At 44.4% G+C, this 25,105-nt stretch overlaps 1 protein-coding gene across 13 annotated transcripts in view; it reads right to left on the bottom strand.

The window, feature by feature from the left end:
- The window catches only part of dop1a (DOP1 leucine zipper like protein A), a 555,441-nt gene that overhangs the window by 426,601 nt on the left and 103,735 nt on the right, over window positions 1–25,105 (bottom strand). For all 13 annotated transcript variants that reach the window (XM_068044706.1, XM_068044708.1, XM_068044707.1 and 10 more), the window contains 3 exons: window positions 10,912–11,010; window positions 8,624–8,723; window positions 4,069–4,178 (listed from right to left, as the gene is read on the bottom strand). In XM_068044706.1, coding sequence (XP_067900807.1) covers window positions 4,069–4,178; window positions 8,624–8,723; window positions 10,912–11,010 — 309 coding nt within the window. The remainder of the gene's footprint in view (window positions 1–4,068; window positions 4,179–8,623; window positions 8,724–10,911; window positions 11,011–25,105) is intronic.

Raw genomic sequence — 25,105 nt, 5'->3', positions numbered from 1 at the left:
CGGGATGAGGTCCTCCAAGCAGACTTTAGGGAGTTAGGAGCCAAGTTAAAAAGTAGGACCTCAGAGGTAGTAATCTCAGGATTACTACCAGTGCCACGTGATAGTCAGAGTAAAAATGAAAGAATAGTCAGGATGAATGCGTGGCTTGAGAGATGGTGCAGGAAGGAGGCGTTCAGATTTTTGGGACATTGGGACCAGATGGGGGAGGTGGGACTATTACAAATTGGACGGTCTACACCTGGGCCAGACTGGAACCAATGTCCTTGGAGGTGCTTTTGCTAACGCTGTTGGGGAGGGTTTAAACTAATGTGGCAGGGGGATGGGAACCAATTGAGGTCAGTTGACAGTAAGGAGGTAGTAACAAAAGCCTGTAAGGAACTAGATAATGAAGTCAGTGTGACTAAGGGGAAGAGCAGGCAGGGAGCAGATTATGAATATAAAGGGACTAGTGGTCTGAGGTGCATTTGTTTTAATGCAAGAAGTGTAGTAGGTAAGGCAGATGAACTTAGGGCTTGGATTAGTACCTGGGAGTATGATGTTATTGCTATTACTGAGACTTGGTTGAGGGAAGGGCATGATTGGCAACTAAATATCCCAGGATATCGATGCTTCAGGCGGGATAGAGAGGGAGGTAAAAGGGGTGGAGGAGTTGCATTACTGGTCAAAGAGGATATCACAGCTGTGCTGAAGGAGGGCACTATGGAGGACTCGAGCAGTGAGGCAATATGGACAGAACTCAGAAATAGGAAGGGTGCGGTAACAATGTTGGGGCTGTACTACAGGCCTCCCAACAGCGAGCGTGAGATAGAGGTACAAATATGTAAACAGATTATGGAAAGAAGTAGGAGCAACAGGGTGGTGGTGATAGGAGATTTTAATTTTCCCAACATTGACTGGGATTCGCTTAGTGTTAGAGGTCCAGATGGAGCAGAATTTGTAAGCAGCATCCAGGAGGGTTTTCTCGAGCAGTATGTAAATAGTCCAACTCGAAGGGGCCATACTGGACCTGGTGTTGGGGAATGAGCCCGGCCAGGTTGTTGAAATTTCAGTAGGGGACTACTTTGGGAATAGTGATCACAATTCCGTAAGCTTTAAAATACTCATGGAGAAAGACGAGAGTGGTCCTAAAGGAAGAGTGCTAAATTGGGGGAAGGCCAACTATACCAAAATTCGGCAGGAGCTGGGAAATGTAGATTGGGAGCAACTGTTTGAAGGTAAATCCACATGTGATATGTGGGAGGCTTTTAAAGAGAGGTTGATTAGCGTTCAGGGGAGACATGTTCCTGTGAAAATGAGGGATAGAAATGGCAAGATTAGGGAACCATGGATGACAGGTGAAATTGTGAGACTAGCTAAGAGGAAAAAGGAAGCATACATAAGGTCTAGGCGGCTGATGAAAGACGAAGCTTTGAAAGAATATCGGGAATGTAGGACCAATCTGAAACGAGGAATTAAGAGGGCTAAAAGGGGTCATGAAATATCTTTAGCAAACAGGGTTAAGGAAAATCCCAAAGCCTTTTATTCATATATAAGGAGCAAGAGGGTAACTAGAGAAAGGATTGGCCCACTCAAGGACAAAGGAGGAAAGTTATGCGTGGAGTCAGAGAAAATGGGTGAGATTCTAAACGAGTACTTTGCATCGGTATTCACCGAGGAGAGGGACATGACGGATGTTGAGGTTAGGGACAGATGTTTGATTACTCTAGGTCAAGTCGGCATAAGGAGGGAGGAAGTGTTGGGTATTCTAAAAGGCATTAAGGTGGACAAGTCCCCAGGTCCGGATGGGATCTATCCCAGGTTACTGAGGGAAGCCTGAGAGGAAATAGCTGGGGCCTTAACAGATATCTTTGCAACATCCTTAAACACGGGTGAGGTCCCGGAGGACTGGAGAATTGCTAATGTTGTCCCCTTGTTTAAGAAGGGTTGCAGGGATAATCCAGGTAATTATAGACCGGTGAGCCTGACGTCAGTGGTAGGGAAGCTGCTGGAGAAGATACTGAGGGATAGGATCTATTCCCATTTGGAAGAAAATGGGCTTATCAGTGATAGGCAACAGGGAAGGTCATGTCTTACCAACTTAATAGAATTCTTTGAGGAAGTGACAAAGTTGATTGATGAGGGAAGGGCTGTAGATGTCATATACATGGACTTCAGTAAGGCTTTTGATAAGGTTCCCCATGGTAGGCTGATGGAGAAAGTGAAGTCGCATAGGGTCCAGGGTGTACTAGCTAGATGGATAAAGAACTGGCTGGGCAACAGGAGTCAGAGAGTAGCAGTAGAAGGGAGTTTCTCAAAATGGAGACGTGTGACCAGTGGTGTTCCACAGGGATCTGTGCTGGGACCACTGTTGTTTGTGATATACATAAATGATTTGGAGGAAAGTATAGGTGGTCTGATTAGCAAGTTTGCAGACGACACTAAGATTGGTGGAGTAGCAGATAGTGAAGGGGACTGTCAGAGAATACAGCAGAATATAGATAGATTGGAGAGTTGGGCAGAGAAATGGCAGATGGAGTTCAATCAGGGCAAATGCGAGGTGATGCAGTTTGGAAGATCCAATTCAAGAGTGAACTATACAGTAAATGGAAAAGTCCTGGGGAAAATTGATGTACAGAGAGATTTGGGTGTTCAGGTCCATTGTTCCCTGAAGGTGGCAACGCAGGTCAATAGAGTGGTCAAGAAGGCATACGGCATGCTTTCCTTCATCGGACGGGGTATTGAGTACAAGGGTTGGCAGGTCATGTTACAGTTGTATAAGACTTTGGTTTGGCCACATTTGGAATACTGCGTGCAGTTCTGGTCGCCACATTACCAAAAGGATGTAGATGCTTTGGAGAGGGTGCAGAGGAGGTTCACCAGGATGTTGCCTGGTATGGAGGGCGCTAGCTATGAAGAGAGGTTGAGTAGATTAGGATTATTTTCATTAGAAAGACGGAGGTTGAGGGGGGACCTGATTGAGGGGTACAAAATCATGAGAGGTATAGACAGGGTGGATAGCAAGAAGGTTTTTCCCCCAGAGTGGGGGATTCAATTACTAGAGGTCACGAGTTCAAAGTGAGAGGGGAAAAGTTTCGGGGGGATATGCGTGGAATGTTCTTTACGCAGAGGGTGGTGGGTGCCTGGAACGCGTTGCCAGCGGAGGTGGTAGACGCGGGCACGATAGCCCCTTTTAAGATGTATCTCGACAGATACATGAATGGGCAGGAAGCAAAGAGATACAGACCCTTAGAAAATAGGCGACATGTTTAGATAGAGGATCTGGATCGGCGCAGGCTTGGAGGGCCGAAGGGCCTGTTCCTGCGCTGTAATTTTCTTTGTTCTTTGTTGTTCTTGTTCCCCTGCTCTTCTTTGAATAGTGCAGCATAATCATTTATACACAACCAAGAAAGGAGACAGGGCTCAGTATTGTTGTGAAGTAGCAAACTGGAAGATGTGCTCACAAGACTGCAGTAGGGCTTGAACGTACAACCTTCTGACTCAAGCGTTAGAGTGCTACAACTAGTGCTACTAAGAACCTTTTAATTCTTTTGTATACTTTGCTATTTTCCCTCCCCCTTAAATCTCTTGATTTCCCATTTATAATTTATGCATATTTTTTACTAAGCTTTCTTTCCCCTCCCCATATTTATCATATACCTCTATTTATTGCCATTTTTGTTCTAATCTCTCTCCATGAAGGCCCATCCTTTGATGCACCCCCTTGACATCCCCTTAAAATCCTGGACCTGTGTATCCCTCATTTAAACCTTTGCTACTGCTGGCCCAATGTGAAAGCAACTAATTTCCAATTCGACACCTTTATCTTGACAATCTTTTTCAGTATCTATTTTCAACATGAACCTTGTTAGATTCTGGTCATTATTTCCTCAATGATCTCATGTTCATGTTGCTAACTTGTTCTGCATGGTTACTCATAACCAGATTCAGCAGTTATGGATGCAGTCTAAGAATAATACATTTTGACCTTAAACATTTGGGGGGATCCCAATCTACCTTTAACAGTTAAAATTTATGCTGCAAACTACAAAGAATGACTGGAATCTACAAAGATTCAAGCAACAGATGTACCTGAATTAGGAGATCCTTGGAAAAGTTATTAAAATAGTAGATCGCATGTTCCTCTGGATTGCTGTGCCTGGTGCTTCTGGGGCCTATAACACCACCGTTGTTATCAAATCCTAAATAAATTGAAGAAAGAACAGGACTTAAACATGCACACAAATGAAACGTGTATCTAGATGACTACTGCACCATTTAGCTGATCTTTCCAAATGTTATATACAAAGTTTTTTACTTACCAAACGATATTCCATTTAAAGAAAGCAAAAGGGAAGTCACATATATTTTGTTAATCAATAATCAACATTTCACACAAATTCCTTGGCCTTTAACAGACTAAAATATCAACTTACAAGCAAGTACTGAAGCTCACTGCCAGTTTACAGGCTACATACTTTTTCAGCTTGAAACAACTGTCAGTCACAAATCAGTTGGTAGCACTCTCGCTCTGAGTCAGAAGATTGTGGGTTCAAGTCCCCTCCAGGACTTGAGCACAAAAGACAAGGCTGACACTTCAGTGCAATACTGAGAGAGTGCTGTACTGTTCGAGGTGGCGTCACTTGAATGAGATGTTAAAGGGAGGCCTGCATCTGCCCCCTCAGGTGGACATAAAAGATCCCATGATACTATTTTTTAGTAATGCAGCAGAGTTATTCCTGGTGTCCTGGCCAATATTTATTCCTCAAGCAACATCACAAAAAGAACGAGATTATTTGGCATAATCACATTGCTGTTTGCAGGAGCTTGCTGTGCGCAAACTGGCTGCCGCGTTTCCTACATTAATTGGCTGTAAAGTGCTTTGAGATAAGTCTTACTTTCAATACATAAAAATATATAAACACAATATGCACACTCAATGGTTTTTTAAAAGGTACAAAATCCCAACCCAAATGCAAGATTCAACCATCGAGACAAATTTGAAAAGAGTGAAGTGGATAACTAACGTCGAGACAAGATCACTCACAGCAAATACTGCAGTAATTATTTGAATTTACCAACAGTTTTCCATTGTAAATCATTTATAATCCTTACTCTCATTATAATGAAATGCATAAAAGCATTATACCACTTACATCTACTCTATTGAACTATGCAAATCTCAGAAACAATGCAGATTGCTCTCAAGAACATTTTATATTTATATAGCATTTTTAATGTAATAAAACGCCCCAAAGTGCTTCACGGGGCACTTTATAAAACAAAATATGGCAACGAACCACCCTAAGGATATATTAGGACACGTTACCAAAAGCTTGATCAAAGAGTTAGGTTTTAAGGAGCGTCTTAAGTAGAGAAGCATAGAGGTTTAGGGAGGGCATTCCAGAGCTCAGGGCCTAGGCAGCTGAAGGCATGTCCACCAATGGCAGAGCAATTAAACTCAGGAATGCTCAAGAGGCCAGAAATAGAGGAGCACATATATCTTGGAAGGTTGTGGGGCTGGAGGTGATTACAGAGATAGGGAGGAGTGAGGCCATGGAGGGATTTGAAAACAAGAATGAGAGTTTTAAAGTCGAGGTGTTGCTTAACCAGGAGCCACTGTAGGTCAGTGAGCACAGGATAATGGGTAAATGGGATTTGATGAGAGTTAGGACATGGAGAGCAGAGCTTTGGATATCAAATTTGTGGAGAACTGAATGTGGGAGGCTGGCCAGGAGCGCGCTGGAATAGTCAATCAATAGAAATAACAATGGCATGGTTGAAGTTTTCAGCAGAAGATAAGATAAGGCAGGGGAAGAGTCAGGCAGTTATGCAGGTGGAAATAGGGGGTCTTAGTGATGATGTGAATATGTATTCGGAAGCTCACTGGGGTCAAACAAGACACCAATCTTGTGAAATAAAAACAAGAAATGCTGGAAACACTCTGGCAGCATTTGTGGAGAGAGAAGCAGAGTTAACATTTCAGGTCAGTGACCGTTCTTCAGAACCAACCTTGTGGTTCAGCCTCAAACAGCTGCCAGGGAGAGGAACAGAGTCAGTGGCTAGGGAACAAAATTTGTGGTGAGGACCAAAGGTAGTGGCTTCAGTCTTCCCAATATTTAACTGGAGGAAATTTCTGCTCATCTTGTACTGGATGTCAGACAAACAGTCTTACAATTTAGACAGTGGAGGGATTGAGAGGTGGTGCTGAGGTAAAGCTGGGCATCATCAGCATATATGTGGAAAGTGGCACTGTGTTTTCAGATATGTCGCCAAGGGGCAGCATGTAGGTGAGAAATAGTAAGGGGCCAAGGATAGATCTTTGGGGACACCAGAGGTAACTGCGCAGGAGGCTTAGTTGTAACATTGTCCAAATAATATGTTAAGACTTCTTTATGTTGAAGTGAGCGCGTTTACTTTTATAGTCCGGTGAGCCTTACGTCAGTGGTAGGGAAACTATTAGAGAGGATTATTCGGGACAGGATTTACTCCCATTTGGAAACAAACGAACTTATTAGCGAGAGACAGCATGGTTTTGTGAAGGGGAGGTCGTGTCTTACTAATTTGATTGAGTTTTTTGAGGAAGTGACGAAGATAATTGATGAAGGAAGGGCAGTGGATGCTATCTATATGGACTTTAGTAAAGCCTTTGACAAGGTCCCTCATGGCAGACTGGTACAAAAGGTGAAGTCACACGGGATCAGAGGTGAGCTGGCAAGATGGATACAGAACTGGCTCGGTCATAGAAGACAGAGGGTATCAGTGGATGGGTGTTTTTCTGAATGGAGGGATGTGATTAGTGGTGTTCCGCAGGGATCAGTGCTGGGACCTTTGCTGTTTGTAGTATATATAAAAGATTTGGAGGAAAATGTAGCTGGTCTGATTAGTAAGTTTGCGGACGACACAAAGGTTGGTGGAGTTGCGGATAAGGATGAGGATTGTCAGAGGATACAGCAGGATGGAGATCGGTTGGAGACTTGGGCGGAGAAATGGCAGATGGAGTTTAATCCGGACAAATGTGAGGGAAGGTCTAATGCAGGTGGGAGGTATACAGTAAATGGCAGAACCCTTGGGAGTATTGACAGGCAGAGAGATCTGGGCGTACAGGTCCACAGGTCACTGAAAGTGGCAACGCAGGTGGATAAGGTAGTCAAGAAGGCATACGGCATGCTTGCCTTCATCGGTCGGGGCACAGAGTATAAAAATTGGCAAGTCATGTTGCAGCTGTACAGAACCTTAGTTAAGCCACACTTAGAATATTGCGTGCAATTCTGGTCGCCACACTACCAGAAGGATGTGGAGGCTTTGGAGAGGGTGCAGAGGAGGTTTACCAGGATATTGCTTGGTCTGGAGGGCATTAGCTATGAGGAGAGGTTGGAAAAACTCGGATTGTTTTCATTGGAACGACGTAGGGGGAGGGGCGACATGATAGAGGTTTACAAAGTTATGAGCGGCATGGACAGAGTGGATAGTCAGAAGCTTTTTCCCAGGGTGGAAGAGTCAGTTACTAGGGGACATAGGTTTAAGGTGCGAGGGGCAAAGTTTAGAGGGGATGTGCGAGGCAAGTTTTTTTACACAGAGGGTGGTGAGTGCCTGGAACTTGCTGCCAGGGGAGGTGGTGGAAGCAGATACGATAGCGACGTTTAAGAGGCATCTTGACAAATACATGAATAGGAAGGGAATAGAGGGATATGGGCCCTGGAAGTGCAGAAGGTGTTAGTTTAGGCGGGCATCATGATCGGCGCAGGCTTGGAGGGCCGAATGGCCTGTTCCTGTGCTGTACTGTTCTTTGTTCTGTTGTTAAAGCTGTAATGTAGCTCAAGACATCTTCTAGCTAAGTATATAGGCAATGGCATTCTAATACTGTTACGAGGCAGGAACTGATAAACCTGATCGGAGTTATTAATTTATCCACAGCTGCAATACAAACCATCCAAAAAGTTTATGATGTGTACTATATAGACTATTTGCCATTGGTACAAGAGGCATATAGTGTTTTATACAATGTTTTCCAGGTATACAGTTGCTGTATCTAAGTAAATAGTGCATCATCTTCATCACCTTCTAATCCTACATCATTGAGTGCACTCTTATGATGAGCAGATAAACAAACTTAGTTTACTGGAGCAATGAAAGATCCCAGTATTTGAACTACTAACTTTTCCCCATTATGTTTAGTTTAGTTTAGAGATACAGCACTGAAATGCCCACTTCGGCCCACCGAGTCTGTGCCGACCATCAACCACCCGTTTACACGAATCCTGCACTAATCCCATATTCCTATCACATCCCCACCTATCCCTATATATTTCCCTACCACCTACCTATACTAGGGGCAATTTCTAATGGCCAATTTACCTATCAACCTGCAAGTCTTTGGCATGTGGGAGGAAACCGGAGCACCCGGAGGAAACCCACGCAGACACAGGGAGAACTTGCAAACTCCACACAGGCAGTACCCGGAATTGAACCCGGGTCGCTGGAGCTGTGAGGCTGCAGTGCTAACCACTGCGCCACTGTGCCGCCCTACTGCGCCATTATGCACTATATCTTCCTGTGGGTTGTATATAAACCTGCCAGAGGTAAAGCACAGTACGTGAGCTTTTGCCATTTTAAGTACATGCATATCTGAATGGCCCTAACTCACCAAGAAGCCATGCGTAAAGTCTACGGTTGAGAGACATATCTCTGCGGAGTACTACGTGTAAAGCTGCAGACAGTATCTCTATCATGTCTGGGCGAGTGGCCTAATAAAATAAATGGGAAGAAAAAACATTGCCATTAAATGTGGAAGGGAGGTTTGATGTTGAAAGACATTTGTGGCATTTCCAGTCCTAGCTTCAAAATCAAATGGCCCAAAAGATATTGTTCTTCATCCATATTGCTGTCTTTGCAGGTATCCCTCTCCTGCTAATTGACTCACATCAGCTTGGCTGCAGGCTCAAACCACAAAGACTTAATTCTAAGCTGATAGTCCAATGCAATACTGTGGAAATGTGCATTTTTGGAGGTTCTGTGTTTCAGATGATGTTTAACTGGCACTATTTGCTGGCTCAGGTAAATGTTAACGATTTCATGACACTATTCTTTCAGAGCTGGGAGTTCCCTTCAGTGTCTTTGCCAACATTCTTCCCTCAGGCATCACCACGTCAATCAAATGGTTATTGCGCCTAATTAGTTTGTGGGACTTTGCCAAATGCAAAATAGCTGTCACTATGACCATCATAACAGTGACTGCATTGCGAAGTTAAAAAAATCTCTGCAATCTAATACTATAAATTCATCAAACCATTACATTGAATTACATAGCGTCTACAGCGTGGAAAGAGGCCATTCAACCCAACTGGTCTCTGCTACACATTAGCCTTCACTTGCCGCTCTTCATCAATACATATCAGCATATCCTTCTATTCCTTTTTTCTTCTTGTACTTATCTAACGTCCCATTACCTGCATCAAAGCTATTTGACTAAACGACTTCTTGTGGTACCATGTTTCACATTCTATTAACCCTCTTTGGATAAAGAGGTCGCCCCTCAGCCTTGTATTTTCTGGATAAAAGAGCACCAGACTGTTCAGCCTTTCACATTAAATATATCCTCTCAGTTCTGGTATCATCCCTCTGAATCTTTTTTGCACCTTTTCTGGTGTCTCTATTTCCTTTTTATAATATGGAGACCAAAACTGTGCACTATAAGTGTGGTCTAACTAAGGTCTCTTTATTCACCCCACCAGAATGCACCATCTCAAAGTTACCTATATTGAAATTTATTTGCCAATTACATACCCACTCTGCAAGTTTATCATCTTGTATTTTTTGCAGTCTCCCTCAGTATTAACTATACGCCCCAATTTGGTGTCTTCCACAAATGTTGGAATTGTACTTTTGATTCCAGAGTCCGAGTCATTAAATTGTGACCAACAGCGGCCTCAGTACTGATTCCCTACCCTTAACCTCCACCCTTTGTTTTCTGGTTTGCAGCCACTTTGCTAACCATTCAGCTACTTGTCCCCTGACTTCACATCTTTTCCTCATCATGAATTTACTACACGGTACCTTATCAAAGGCCTTTTGAAAATCCATCCACTACATTACCCTTGTCTGCTCTTTGTTAGTTCTTCGAGGGTTGGTCAAGCATGGTCATCCTTCTGAAATCAGTGTCACTACATTTTGGGCTTCTAGATGTTTTAACATTACATTTTTGAGCATAGGTTCCAATATTTTCCTACCAATGAGGTTAAGCTATATAGTTCCTTAGACCTGTTCCATTTCACTTTTTAAATATAATAATCACATGAGATATCCACCACTGCCATGGCACTAGTCCCTTGCATAATTATTTATATTTATCTAATCATGCATCTGCTATCTCTTCCCTAACTTTTAATGTGCGTGGATGCAATCCATCCTGGCCAAGGGTTATATCCCCTTTTCCATACAGTACTTTTTGTACTTGCTTAATTTTTTTTCTTGCATGTAAATGTGTCTTTGGCATTTTTATTCTAATAACATGACGTTCGTTGCCCTAATTCAACAATCTGTACTGGGTGCCATATTCTAGAGGAACATTAATCAAAATGAAATATAGTATGATAAGTTTATCTCCATTACCATGAGCGACAACTTTAGGTTCATAAAAGTAGTAGTAATAGTAAACTTTAATACTGCAATACAACCATGCATTATTTATAGAATTTATATCAAGGCTTCCTTGTTTGCAAGTAACGGTCTCCTTTTTAAAAAGGTACAGGGAAAGGACAGGGTAATGGGACTAAGTGTATCGCTCTTTGAGTGTTAGCAGAAGCACAGTAAACCGAATGAGATTCTTCTGTACTGTAAAATTCTATGACTCAATATGAATATTTTGCATATTGCAGCTATGTGTAACAGTGCCATTCATTAAATTTCTAGATTTGCTAATTATAGTATTTATACCTGAAACAGATGAAAAGGGAAGCAGAACAGAATGAGATCCAAGGTGCTCCTCTGCACCAAAACACTGGAGTCTTGGACTGAAACACTGACTGCTTCAACCTACGGAATTGAACAAAAAAAAACAGGAGCAAGATTAGTGGAACCTTTTGTTCAAGTTAATAATTGTTGAAGCAACTCTGGATTAAAAATCAACTAAAATTTAGCACTCTCATGGAATTCATCTAAGGCAGTTCCTGCAATGAAGCTAACTGCCTAAACAGAATATTCAAAAACTAAAGCTGGCCTGTGCTGCAGGCCAACTGCTTCAACAAGCTGCCACAAGCAGTGCCAAGGTCTGGATTCACAACAGCATTTTGCTAAATGGCCAGTTCTTCATCTCACCCACAACACTGCCTGAGGAAGGAGATACACAAAAGATCTAACATCCACCACACATTGAAATTAATTTAATAATTCTTTAGAGTAAGTATTTTCTAAGGAATAGTGATGGCAACAGGTCCTCCTCGACCAGTCTTTGACATGGTTGATCACACCTCCAATGCCTCTCCACCGTCCAAGCTGGGTGGAACTGCACATGCCTCGTTCCAGCCTTATCTATCTAACCATAGACAGAGAATCACCTGTAATGACTTCTCTTCCGCTTCCATGCAGTTACCTCTGATGTCCCTCAATCATCTACCTATTATCTCCTAATTTCTCATCTACAAGCTGCTCCCTGGCGAAATCATCCAAAATCACATCAGTTTCCACGTGTACGCTGCTGACACCGAGCTCTGCCTCACCACCACCTCATTTAATCCACTGTCTTGAATTTGTCAGATTGCTTGTCTGATGTCCAGTACTGGATGAGCAGAAATTAAATATTGGGAAGACCAAAGTCTTTGGTCCCCGCCACAAACTCCATGCCCTAGCCACCAACTCCATCCCTCTCCTTGGCAACTGAAAGGTTGAACCATACTTGACCCCGAAATGAGCTTTCAATCACATATCCACGATAGCACTAAGGGCCTGTTTCCATATCCATATCACCTGGCTTCACCTCTGCCTCAGTTCATCTACTGCTGAAACCCTCACCCATGCCTTTGTTACCTCCAGACTGACTATTCTAATGCACCCCTGGCCCACCTCCTACATTCTATCCTCTGTAAACTTGAGGTTATCCAAAACTCTGCTATCCATGTCCGAACTTGCACAAAATTCCATTCACCCATCACCCCTAAGCTTGCTGATCTACACTGGCTCCCGGTTAAGCAACCCCTCAGATGTACAATTCTGAAGCCTCGTTTCCAAATCCCTTCATGGCCTTATCCCTCCCTGTCAATGTAAACACCTCCAGACCCACACCCTCTGAGATATCTGCGCTTCCTCTAATTCTGGCCTCTTGAACATCCCCCATTTTAATCACTCCACCATTGGGAACCATGCCTTCAATTGCCCAGGCCCTAAGCTCTGGAATTCCCTCCCTAAACCTCTCCACCTCGCTTTCCTCCTTTAAGACACTCCTTAAAACCTACCTCTTTGACAAAGCTTTTGGTCATCTGCCCTAATATCTCCTTTTAGGGTTTCATATTTTGTTTTATAATTCCCCTATGAAGCAGCTTGGGATGTTTCATGTTAAAGATGTTATACAAATACAAGTTTTTATTGATGTTTAAAGTATTCCTGCTGAATCTAACTAAGTATGGTCCAGTACCTCTAAACAGAGCAATTAATTCACCAAATAATATTTCAGCAACTATTTTTAACCACTTGTCAACCCCAGTCACAGAAATCAGACCACTTACTAAAATGTCATTATGGTCTAGGTTTTATATAATTATTTAACAAAGTAAAATCATCCTCTTCAATTAAAAATTATTTGATAACAGTCATCATCAGCAATCCCTCATGTCGAGGAAAATTCTTCCTTGCAGATGGCTAGGTGGAAGCGAGATGTCAATGTTGGCTCTGGGTTTGCAGATGGCTTATGAGCCTTATCAGCTTTGCAGGCCCTCACACAGTGAGGGCATTGGTTGTCAGCCGGAGCGTTGATGGCAGACCATTGGCTCAAGGAGCTGCTTTCTCTTTCCATCTCACTCGCTGCTCTCTCAGTGGCTGCTCTTGTTGGTTGGAAGGTCTTAACACCATTTTGGTCATGATTGGGTATCTGCTTCCTGTGTGTTGATGTTAATGGAGGCTTTGAGGTTGTCTTTGAACCTTTGGCTCCCTTGTGAATGGGCATCCTGGCATAGCCTTGAATAGAGCAACTATTTGGGCAGTCCTGAGGTGGGCATTCTGACAAAATGCCCTGCCCATCTCAGCTGATATGATATTATCATGGCCTCTATATTTGGCAAATCTGTGTCTTGGAGGATGCTCATGTTTGTTCTTTTGTCCTCCCACTTGATACGCAAGATTCTAAGACAGCACTGATGTTGTTGTTCTTGGGCCGTGATATGGCAACTATGAGTTGTTCAAGTTTCAGCACTGTAAAGAAACGCGTGGAGAACCACTGCCCAACAGACACTGAGTTTAGTACTGGGTCTGATATCATGATTCTCAAAACCCTGAGTACATAATTTACCATAGGCTGAGCTAACATTTTGGATTCAGTGGTGTACCTGTCCATCAATGTCAGCTTTTTGGGATAGATATCTTCCAAGAGATATGGGAAGTGAGGGACATTTTCCAACACTTCATGAATTTCAGTTTAAGGCATTGGGTTTTATACATTTGGTGTGGTTTGGTGGAGGACTTGGGTCTTCCTGGTGTTCAGGGCAAGTCCAATGCTCTCGTAGGCTTCGGTGAATATGCCAACAATGTGTTGCAACTCTTCTTCAGAGTGAGCACTAACGCGTACACGTTGTCTGCATACTATAGTTCTATTCCAAAAGTGGTTGCTGTCTTGGTTTTGGCCTTCGATCAGTTGAGGTTGAAGAGTTTATCATCAGTGCGATAAGTTAATACCGCACTTGGGGTATCTCAATCTTTCTTGCAGCAGCATTGCAGCTTACAACTAACACCCAGTGCCTAAAATATTATTGATGGATTCATCTCACCTAGGACATCTTTATTCATCTTGCTTAAATCAAGTTTTTTTTTCATTCCTTCATCTCTTACAATCTCTCCCACACCAGCACCAATTCCCCATAATATTTGACTCCTCTCACTATCACCAGCCACACCAGCACCATCATGGCAGCCAGCAAGCAAGCAGTGTCCCGCCTTACGGTTCAGTGATGCCTCCCTGCATCTTCTCCAGGCCATCAGAGAAAGGTGGTGGTCCTCTTCCCAAGGGATTTACTCAAAAGACCCTCCCGCCTGACCAAGGTGGCCTGGATGGAGGTGGCAGAAAAGGTCTCAAACCATGGGTCACATGCAAAATGTCGGTACAGCGTCAAAAACATGTCAATGACTTCCTCAGGACATGCGAGGATAAGTGATGTTGCCAAAGCTGTAGAACTGCTTTTGTACCTTGGCTCTGCGAGGGTGTGTTTATGATAGCGGGCAGTCATAGCATTCGTTCGAATGCAAGATCAGCCTTGGTGCCAAATACCACATGATTGTGCAGAATGTGTAAGTGTCATGCATGTTTGCACTTGGATGCAGCATGTAAATGACAGTCCAGAATGAGCGATGTCGATGCATGTGGACAATGCTTCTGAGGCATCACTTAATATCTCATTAAATCAGCACCTTCTCCTGCAGGATAAACAGTCCCATAAACAGTGCAAGCAAACCACAATGGGTGGAGGAGTGCCTGAGTTAAAAATACTGACACCAGCAGAGAAGGAGGCAGCAGAGTGGACTGGAGAGCAAGGAAGTACAGCAATTACTGACAGTGAGGCAGGATCGTGAAGGTGTTTAATTTACTGTTGCAGCCATGTGTGAACACATGCGTGTTAAAATGTTGACCTCATGATGCTTAATGTGTCTCTGTTTGTTTTGTCACTGTAGGTGCTCGCATTCGACCAGCTGAACGCTGCGAGGAACAAGCCACCGGCTCTGAAGATGCTGCTGCCAATGCCTCAGAGGGTACATCCTCACCTGCCTCTTCTTCTACCTCTGCCTGTGCAGATACATCCAAATGGTCCGCAGCGGGGGAGGTTCAGATTAGAATCAGGGTCACAATCTGGTGGGCACAATACAGACACGTCCCTGAGGGAGCATGGTGCAGCTGGGTCGCCTGACAATCAGAAGGCTGCTGGGGACCAGACCCCTGCTCAGCCTCATGCTGATGATGATCCTCTGTTTCAGGCTACAAGAAGTCTACTGGAAATGCAGAGAAATCATGGGGAAAATATGTTGACGATGCCTGATGCCTGCATGTGTGGCTTTGAGAATACCACGGAGGAGTCCATGCAAACCACGTCCCAGGCATATAAGCATATGACTTCCTCAGTGGAGATTTTGGCAAGCTCCATGGCAAGTCTGGATGAGCACTCGGCCCATATGCACTCCATTGCCGTGGCCATGGGCTGTATGCAGCAGTGGCTAAGCGAGAGGGACGAGGAACTTTGACCTCCTTCCAGGTGCCCCTCCCCCTCAGGGTGACAGGCAGGTGCCATCATGCACCCAGATGGAGGAGTGCGTGCCAGCTGTCCCAAGCTCTTCCTCTCAGGACAGCCCCAGGGTAAGCAGTGTCATCCTCTTCCCCCACCCCCCCCAACCCCCCGTCACTGACCCCCTTACCTCCAGCAGGCAGGCCCACGGGGGAGTGTTCAAGCACCAGTGCTAGAGATTCTCAGTAAGATGGAGCCCTCAAGACCCCATACCCCCAGAGGACACCCAGCATGGTCATCCAGGGCAATGGGGCAGCACAATGAGCCGACTGCCCCACCTCAGCTGCTAATGTCAGGGTAGCACCGAGACATAGGCAAAAAAAGGAAAATAAAGGAATTATGAGCACGAAGGTGGCATGGGTGTTTACGATAGTGTATAAACAAAGTATAATAATGTGAAATACATTTATTTGATTTACTTTTTTAGACATTCTCAATCATTTGAAATTAGCAATCTGAATAGGATAATGATTATTGTCACCTTATGGCTGGCACACACATGCTTTCAAAGGATTTTGCAGAATCACCATTGTGATGCTTCAGATGAGGTTTGTGCCTTCAGTCTTCAATGACAGCTGCTTGCTTCATGAGGATTTTTCATAGCATGCCTTACGGACATGCCTTCCAACTTAAGTTCTGTAGGCCCTCTTCCAAGCCCTGTATAGTAGCTGCGGCAGCTCCACTGCAACCCGGATCGATCTTGATATGCCGGTCCAATCAAAGTGCTGTAACGGTGCAGCATCTTGCATTCCAGGGGAAATGTCCAGATGCCAGACAATATTACCATGGAAACACAGGTAGTTGACAACGAAGTTCATAACAGATTGGGCATTAAACTCACCTCCACTGCAGGTGCAATTGCTGATGTTACTCGAGGCGTACTTCTACATTACAGCAATGAAGCAGGTTGCGGGGGTATTTGAACATTCTGCGAGATTGAATTTTTATGCATTTGAGCTTTAATTAGGTAAGTACTCTTTGCAGAAACATCCAAAGATAAGGTTATCTGACGTCCCTTGCATGTTACTCCATGGCCCTAACAGCCATAAAATTCTCCATCATATTATTGTCTTCCTCATCAAGCTCTTCATATTCATTCTCATCTGAGGAGAACTGCTGCTCCTCTGTTACTCCGCATGCAAAATATCTCCATGTTGCATTGACAGGTTACACTGTGCACAGCAGGCAATGATTATTCGTGAGATGCTCTGTGGTGTGTACTGAATAGTCCCTCCAGACCGGTCAAAGCAATGGAAGCGCATTTTCAGCAAGCCTGTAGGGCATTCCATGCCCTGGGAAGCGAGCACAGACCTGCATTATTTTTCACATATGGTCGCAAACCAGTTGAACATTTAAAAAGTGAAAACCTTTGCAATGTACAAATGTAGCTGACTGGCACTAGGGAGCTGTAATGGCTACATAGTGCAAGCAATCAACCCTTGCACTCTAGGGAAACAAGCAATGGCACCAAAGGCCGCTGACCTTAATGCCTGACTGTCCTTGTCTACCGGGAAACAGATGAAATCATTGGCATGACAGAATTGGTAACCTCTTTAATGCACTTATAAGTAGCACCCTGTGAGATGCCACTTATGTCGCCCACTGGGCCCTGGAAAGCACCGCTAGCAAAGAAACTGAGTGCAACAGTAATCTTGAGGGCAACTGGCATGGGAATCTCACCAGAACCACACAGTTGCAGGTCATGCTGAATGATTACACAAATTTCAGTGACCAACTCACATAACATCCCCAGGAGTGTCTGGCATTGACTTTCAGACATCTGAAGGTAGTTTGTCCCTGTTCTGAGGATGTGCTGACGTGCCAGCCTTCTATAATATCTTCCCCAGTGGCCTCATTCCGAGCAACCTCTCCCTCTTGTGCTGCCGGCGTGCGGCATCAGCCACTGAGCTGCAAGAGCCCCCCTGAGTCGCATTCTCTGCTCTTCTTCCCGCGGTCGGAGAAAAATTGGGTGTATGTGAACCATGTATTTACAGCTTTACACAACTGTTAAAATGAGACCAATGCTAAAATTCACCCGTGTTTTGCCATGGATCTCTACCATTGAAATAATGACCAGATAGCTTGTGGGCAACTCACATTGCGCCCAGCCTGAAAACCACCCATCATTGGTCTCCTCCCAATCGATCTGAGATCCTTGAATGGCCACGTGGTTTACAGCATCATTTGGCAAAATGGCACGTGTGGTAAAAGTTTCCCTACGTTCAACCTCCTTCTGCCACCTTCCAGCCTGCACCATCCATGACCCACCCAACATTACCTTACACCTTTCTTGTGACCCTTGAACCTTCTAATACCTTGGACCACATAACTATAAACTTATACATGCAATCCCTCGCGCCTGTTCATCCACCCGTGACCATCAAAATGCCTACTCTAGCCTTTGATCCTCCAAAAATCGAACTAAAAATTATTGCAGAGTTCCATTCTCCTCCCGAAGATGATATCGAATACCCAACCCTTAGTCTTGACCTTTCTCCCTACCAAATTAAACTGCACGGCCCCCACCCCCCTGCCCCGCCACCCCCACCGACTGTAACCGTACCCTCCGCCAGCTAGTACCCTGAGTTCACCCCACAGCCTACTCATCCTTCCCTTTCGGCCCATCACTCTACTCTTCTTTGCAAAACAAAACACCACCACCCACCACCACCCCAAGCCCCCACCTACAGCCATCTTTCTTTCTTTGGCCTCCTTGTCTCGAGAGACAATGGGTAAGCGCCTAGAGGTGGTCAGTGGTGTCAGTCGCTGTGAGGCAACTATGGAGTGACCTCTCCATGGCGCATGCCTGGGCGAATGTATGGAGGTTGAGAGTTGCCCAAGCGTCAAAACCCCCCTCTCGGCCTTTCTGGTGGGGTCCAAAGGAGTGCAGAGCACGACGTTTGGCACCGGTATGGCTGCAGGAACTGCCGGAAACATGCCAAAGGTGACACATGACCGCCTACGGGGTTCCACTCCGGATTTTCTGTTAGGGTTTACTCCCTTAGCCGTGGTCTCTCCCGAGACGCCCACAAGGCAGCTGTTCATTTGACAAATAAAACAAGTTAGGGTTATACCCTCATAACCAAAAAATACTTGCTGCAGTCAGGTGGGAGTTGAACAGTGCAAACCACCCTCACCAGGTGGCCGTAACCAATTGGGGGCTTGTCTGGGATCTGAACTGCCAGACAAACGGGAAATTTGGAAAACGGGAGGGAAAATTGACCTCTAAATTGTGGAAGGGTAAACAAACAGGTTTTCTTGTACTCTTCATCTGCAGTATCAACAATACCTAGGACACACCCTGGATGCAACATTCCCTTCCCTGCTCCTCCAGGCACCCGAGATCCCACCGTATCACAAGAAATAGGAGTAGACTATAATGCCAATCGAACCTGCTCCGCCATTCAATACATTCATGGTTGATCTTAGACCTCAACTCCACTTTTCTGCCCAAGCGTCATATCCCTTGATTCCGAGATACCAAAAATCTGTCTACCCAGCCGCAAATGTATTCAACGATGGATCATCCACAACAACTCACAGACCTGTAAGTTTTCTTCAAGTACCCATCCAATTTCCTTTTGAAATCATTCATCGTCTCCACTCCCACCAACTTTGTGGGCAGGTGCAGGTCATTACGGGCAGCACAGTGGTAACGGGCAGCACAGTGGCGGAGTGGTTAGCACCGCAGCCTCACAGCTCCAGGGACCTGGGTTCGATTCTGGGTACTGCCTGTGCGGAGTTTGCAAGTTCTCCCTGTGACCGCGTGGGTTTTCGCCGGGTGCTCCGGTTTCCTCCCACAGCCAAAGACTTGCAGGTTGATACGTAAATTGGCCGTGCAAATTGCCCCTAGTGTAGGTATGTGGTAGGGAATATGGGATTACTGTAGGGTTAGTCTAAATGGGTGGTTGTTGGTCGGCACAGACTCGGTGGGCCGAAGGGCCTGTTTCAGTGCTGTATCTCTAAATAAATAAATTACCAATCACTACCTAAAGAAGGTCTTCCAGTGAAGTAATTTCTCCTCATCTCAATCCGAAATGATTGGTCCCTTATCCTGAGACTGTGTCCTCCCAGCTACCATCCGCTGCTCCTCCAGAAACCCGAGACCCCACCCTGTGTCCTCCTACGCCATCCCCCATGCTTTCCCTGCAAATGAATTGCTCTTGCTGGTCCCCGGCCTGCAGTCAAACACCCATTCCAATGTTGGCCTTTCTGGTGCCGAAGTATTCATGGTTTTGTGAAGGGGAGGTCGTGTCTTACTAATTTGATTGAGTTTTTTGAGGAAGTGACGAAGATGATTGATGAAGGAAGGATGTTATCTATATGGACTTTAGTAAAACCTTTGACAAGGTCCCTCATGGCAGACTGGTACAAAAGGTGAAGTCACACGGGATCAGAGGTGAGCTGGCAAGATGGATACAGAACTGGCTCGGTAATAGAAGACAGAGGGTATCAGTGGATGGGTGTTTTTCTGAATGGAGGGATGCGACTAGTGGTGTTCCGCAGGGATTAGTGCTGGGACATTTGCTGTTTGTAGTATATATAAATGATTTGGAGGAAAATGTAGATGGTCTGATTAGTAGGTTTGTGGATGACACAAAGGTTGGTGGAGTTGCGGATAATGATGAGGATTGTCAGAGGATACAGCAGGATATAGATCGGTTGGAGACTTGGACAGAGAAATGGCAGATGGAGTTTAATCTGGACAAATGTGAGGTGATGCATTTTGGAAGGTCTAATGCAGGTGGGAGGTATACAGTAAATGGCAGAACCCTTAGGAGTATTGACAGGCAGAGAGATCTGGGCGTACAGGTCCACAGGTCACTGAAAGTGGCAACGCAGGTGGATAAGGTAGTCAAGGCGGCATACGGCACGTTTGCCTTCATCGGTCGGGGCATAGAGTATAAGAATTGGCAAGTCATGCTGCAGCTGTACAGAACCTTAGTTAGGCCACACTTAGAATATTGCGTGCATTTCTGGTCGCCACACTACCAGAAGGATGTGGAGGCTTTGGAGAGGGTACAGAGGAGGTTTACCAGGATGTTGCCTGGTCTGGAGGGCATTAGCTATGAGGAGACGTTGGAAAAACTCGGATTGTTTTCACTGGAACGACGGAGGTGGAGGGGTGACATGATCGAGGTTTACAAAGTTATGAATGGCATGGACAGAGTGGATAGTCAGAAGCTTTTTCCCAGGGTGGAAGAGTCAGTTACTAGGGGACATAGGTTTAAGGTGCGAGGGGCAAAGTTTAGAGAGGATGTGCGAGGCAAGTTTTTTTACACAGAGGATGGTGAGTGCCTGGAACTTGCTGCCAAGGGAGGTGGTGGAAGCAGATACGATAGCGACGTTTAAGAGACATCTTGACAAATACATGAATAGGAAGGGAATAGAGGGATATGGCCCCGGAAGTGCAGAAGGTGTTAGTTTAGGCAGGCATCAAGATCTGCGCAGGCTTGGAGGGCCGAATGGCCTGTTCCTGTGCTGTACTGTTCTTTGTTTTTTGTTCTTTGTTCAAGGAAGAAAACCACTGACCTCAGACAACTGCACAAAGCCAACTGGTGCACGCCACCTTTAAACGAACATGAACCGGGTTCCACATGATTCCCATTTGCCGCTAACAGATAGAACTTAATTTGAAATACTTGTCGGGTAATGAGGATTCACGCTATGCAAATGTATGGAAAGCTGCAACCCGCCACAGTATGGGGTGAACCCCGACCACCAAAAACAGCCACTGACTTAATTATAAAACAAAAACTCTGTCGGGAAATCTAAATATCAACTCAGACCTAAATGGCAGATGGAGTTTAAACTGGACAAATGTGAGGTAATGCATTTTGGAAGGTCTAATGCAGGTGGGAGGTGTACAGTAAATGGCAGAACCCTTAGGAGTATTGACAGGCAGAGAGATCTGGGCGTAGAGGTCCACAGGTCACTGAAAGTGGCAACGCAGGTGGATAAGGTAGTCAAGAAGGCATACGGCATGCTTGCGTTCATCGGTCGGGGCATAGAGTATAAAAATTGGCAAGTCATGTTGCAGCTGTACAAAACCTTAGTTAGGCCACACTTAGAATATTGCGTGCAATTATGGTCGCCAAACTACCAGAAGGACGTGGAGTCAAAGACTGCTGAAGCAGTTAGATGACAGAACACAAAGCATCGAGAGGGTCTGCACCCAAATAAAGCCTACGCATACCAATTGTCCCTAAAACGAAAAGAGATAATTGCATAATAAAAGCAAAATACTGCGGATGCTGGAAATCTGAAACAAAAACAAGAAATGCTGGATTCACTCAGCAGGTCTGGCAGCATCTGTGGAAAGAGCAGAGTTAACGTTTTGGGTCAGTGACCCTTCTTCGGAACTGACAAATATTAGAAAAGTCACAGATTATAAACAAGTGAGGTGGGGGTGGGGCAAGAGGTAACAAAGGAGAAGGTGCAGATTGGACAAGAAATGCTGGAATCATGCAAGAGATAATTGCATCTGGGTTGAACATCACGGAGAAACCGAATAGACAACTATCCATCGCTGAGGCCAAGCAATGGGATATGGTGAGGAGCTGGGGATGATTGGACAAAAATGCGACACTCCCCTAACTTTTATTCATGCCCCAAATACCCAAATAGCAAGGACCACATAGGATGGGACGTCACGCAGATCTAGCACAGTCGATGAGAGCCTAACAAAGCTTTCCCTAAAGAACGTCGCACCAGAATGAACGACTAGTGCCATGCGAGAGCTGATTACTCTGATGTGTTGCTGTTGAACTCCTTAGTTTAATGATAGCATCAGGTAATGCGTACAATCTTCATGCTTGCGTAAACTGTTCTAATGTTATATGGAATGTTAAATCATTAAAGGGTGCTTTGACTGACCTACATATACAGCAGTGCGACTTTCTTTGGCTGGCTCCTATTCAAATCCATGATTCACTGGAATATCTGGCTCCCTACAAATGGTACCAGAGAAGATTTACCAGGACGATACCAGGGATAAGCAAATTCATTTATGAAGCTACTAGAGAAGCTGCAATTATTCTCGGGGAAAAGGTTGACAGGAGATTTAATAGGCCTTCAAAATTATGAGGAATTTTGAAATAGTAGTTAAAAACACAGAACAGGGTAGGCCATTTAGCCCCTCATGCCTGTTCTACCATTCAATGAGATCATGGCTGATCTGTGACTCAACTTTTGCTCCATATCCCTTAATGCCTTTGGAAAACAAAAATTTATCAATTCCAGTTTTAACATTTACAATTGACCTATCAATTGCCTTTGCAGAAGAGAGATCAAAACTTCTACCACCCTTTCCTAATTTTACACCTAAAAGGTCTGGCTCTAATTTTTAGACTGTGCCTCTTCGTCCTAAACTCATCAACTGGTGCAAATAGCCTCTCCCAAGCTACCCTCTCTGTTCCCTTTAATATCTAGAAAACTTCGATCAAATCATCCCTCAACCTTCTAAATTCCAGGGAATACAACCCCAGTCTGTTCAATCTCTCCTCATAGCTTAACCCTTGGAGGAACATAGGAGCAGGAATGGGCCATTCAGCCCATCGAGCCTGCTCCACCATTCAATACGATAATGACTGATCATCCACTTCAATGCCTTTTTCCCACACTATCCTCATATCCCCTTACGTCATTTGTATTTAGAAATCTGTCAATCTCTGCTTTAAACATACTCAATAACTGAGCTTCCACAACCCTCTGGGGTAGGGAATTGCAAAGATTCACAAACCTCTGAGTAAAGAAATTTCTCCTCATCTCTGTCCTATGTGGCTTCCCCCTTATTTTGAAATTATGTCCCCTGGTTCGAGTCTCCCCAACCAGGGGAAACATTTTACTTACATCTACCTTGTCTATCCCTTTAAGTATTTTGTAGGTTTCAATTAGATCACCTCTCATTCTTCAAAACTCTAGAGAATACAGGCCCAGTTTTCCCAATCTCTCTTCATAGGACAGTCCAGCCATCCCGGGAACAAGTCTGGTGAAACTTCATTGCACTCCCTCTATGGCAATAATATCCTTCCAAAGGTAAGGGGACCAAAACTGCACACAGTACTCCAGGTGCAGTCTAATCAAGGTTCTATATAATTGAAGCAAGACTTCAAGACTGCTGTACTCAAATCCTCTTGCGATAAAGGCTAACACACCATTAGCCTTCTTAATTGCTTGCTGCACCTGTATGTTAGCTTCCAGTAACTTATTGACAAGGACACCAGGTCCCTTTGTACATCTACTCTTTCTAATCTCTTACCATTTAAGAAATACTCTGCACATCTGTTCCTCCTACCAAAGTGGATCACCTCCCATTTTTCCACATTATATTCCATCTGCCACGTTCTTACCCACTCACTAAGTCTGTCCAAATCCCCTTGAAGCCATTTTGCAACTTCCTCACAACACACATTCCCACCTAGTTTTGCGTCATCCGCAAACTTGGAAATACTATATTTGGTTCCCACATCCACATCTTTGATGTATATTGTGAACAGCTGGTGCCCAAGCACTGATCCCTGCTGTATCCCACCAGTCACACAGCCTGCCAACGCGAGAATGGCCCGTTTTTTCCTAGTCTCTGTTTTCTGCCTGTTAACCAATCCTTAATCCATGCCAGTATATCACCTCCTGTCCCATGTGCTTTAATTTTGCTAACCAACCTCCTGTGGGGGACTTTATCAAATGCCTTCTGAAAATCCAAGTATACCACGTCCACAGACTCACCTTTATCAATTCTGTTAGTAACATTCTCAAAAAACTCCAACAGGTTCATCAAACATGATTTCCCATTCATAAATCCATGTTGACTATGCCCAATCAGATCACACCCTCAATAATAGATTCTAGCATTTTCCCAATGATTGATGTAAGGCTGACAGGTCTGTAATTCTCTGTTTTCTCTCTCCCTCCCTTCTTAAATAGTGGGGTGACATTTGCAACCTTCCAATCTACAGGATTCGCCCCAGAAGCTGTCGAAATTTGGAAGACTATCACCAATGCATCCACTATCTCCAAAGCTACCTCTTTCAACACTCTGGGATGTCGAATATCAGGTCCTGGGGACTTATCAACCTTCAGCCCCATTAATTTCTCCAATACAACCTTCTTACTAATACCAATTTCCTTCAATTCCTCATTCCCCCTAATCCCTTGGATCTCTAATTCTGGCAGATTTCTTGTATCTTCCTCAGTGAAGACAGACACAAAATAATCATTTAGCTTCTCTGCCATTTCTCCATTCTAAATTATCCTGACTGCCTGTCTTAGCCAAACGTTTCCTTTTTACGAGCCTATAGAAGCTTTTACAGTACGTTTTTATATTTTTTGCTAGCTTACATTCATATTCTATTCTCCCTTTATCAGTTTCTTCGTCCTCCTTTGCTGTAATCCCAAATCCTCCCAATCCTCAAGGTTACTACTATTTCTGGCAACTTTATAGGCCTTTTCTTTTTTTCTTTTAATCTTGTACAATCCTTAACTTTGTTATCCACTGTTGATTGCCTTTACTTTTGGCGTTTTTGCACCTTGAAGGAATACACAGTTGCTGTAAACTATGTAATATTTATTTAAAAAGTATCCATTGCCTATGTACTGTCATATCTTTTAATGTACTTTCCCAAACCACCTCAGACAATTTGCCCCTCATACCT

This window comes from Heterodontus francisci, chromosome 13, assembly GCF_036365525.1.
Source record: "Heterodontus francisci isolate sHetFra1 chromosome 13, sHetFra1.hap1, whole genome shotgun sequence".
NCBI classification, from domain to species: domain Eukaryota; kingdom Metazoa; phylum Chordata; class Chondrichthyes; order Heterodontiformes; family Heterodontidae; genus Heterodontus; species Heterodontus francisci.
This window is presented reverse-complemented; position numbering and strand designations above follow the sequence as displayed.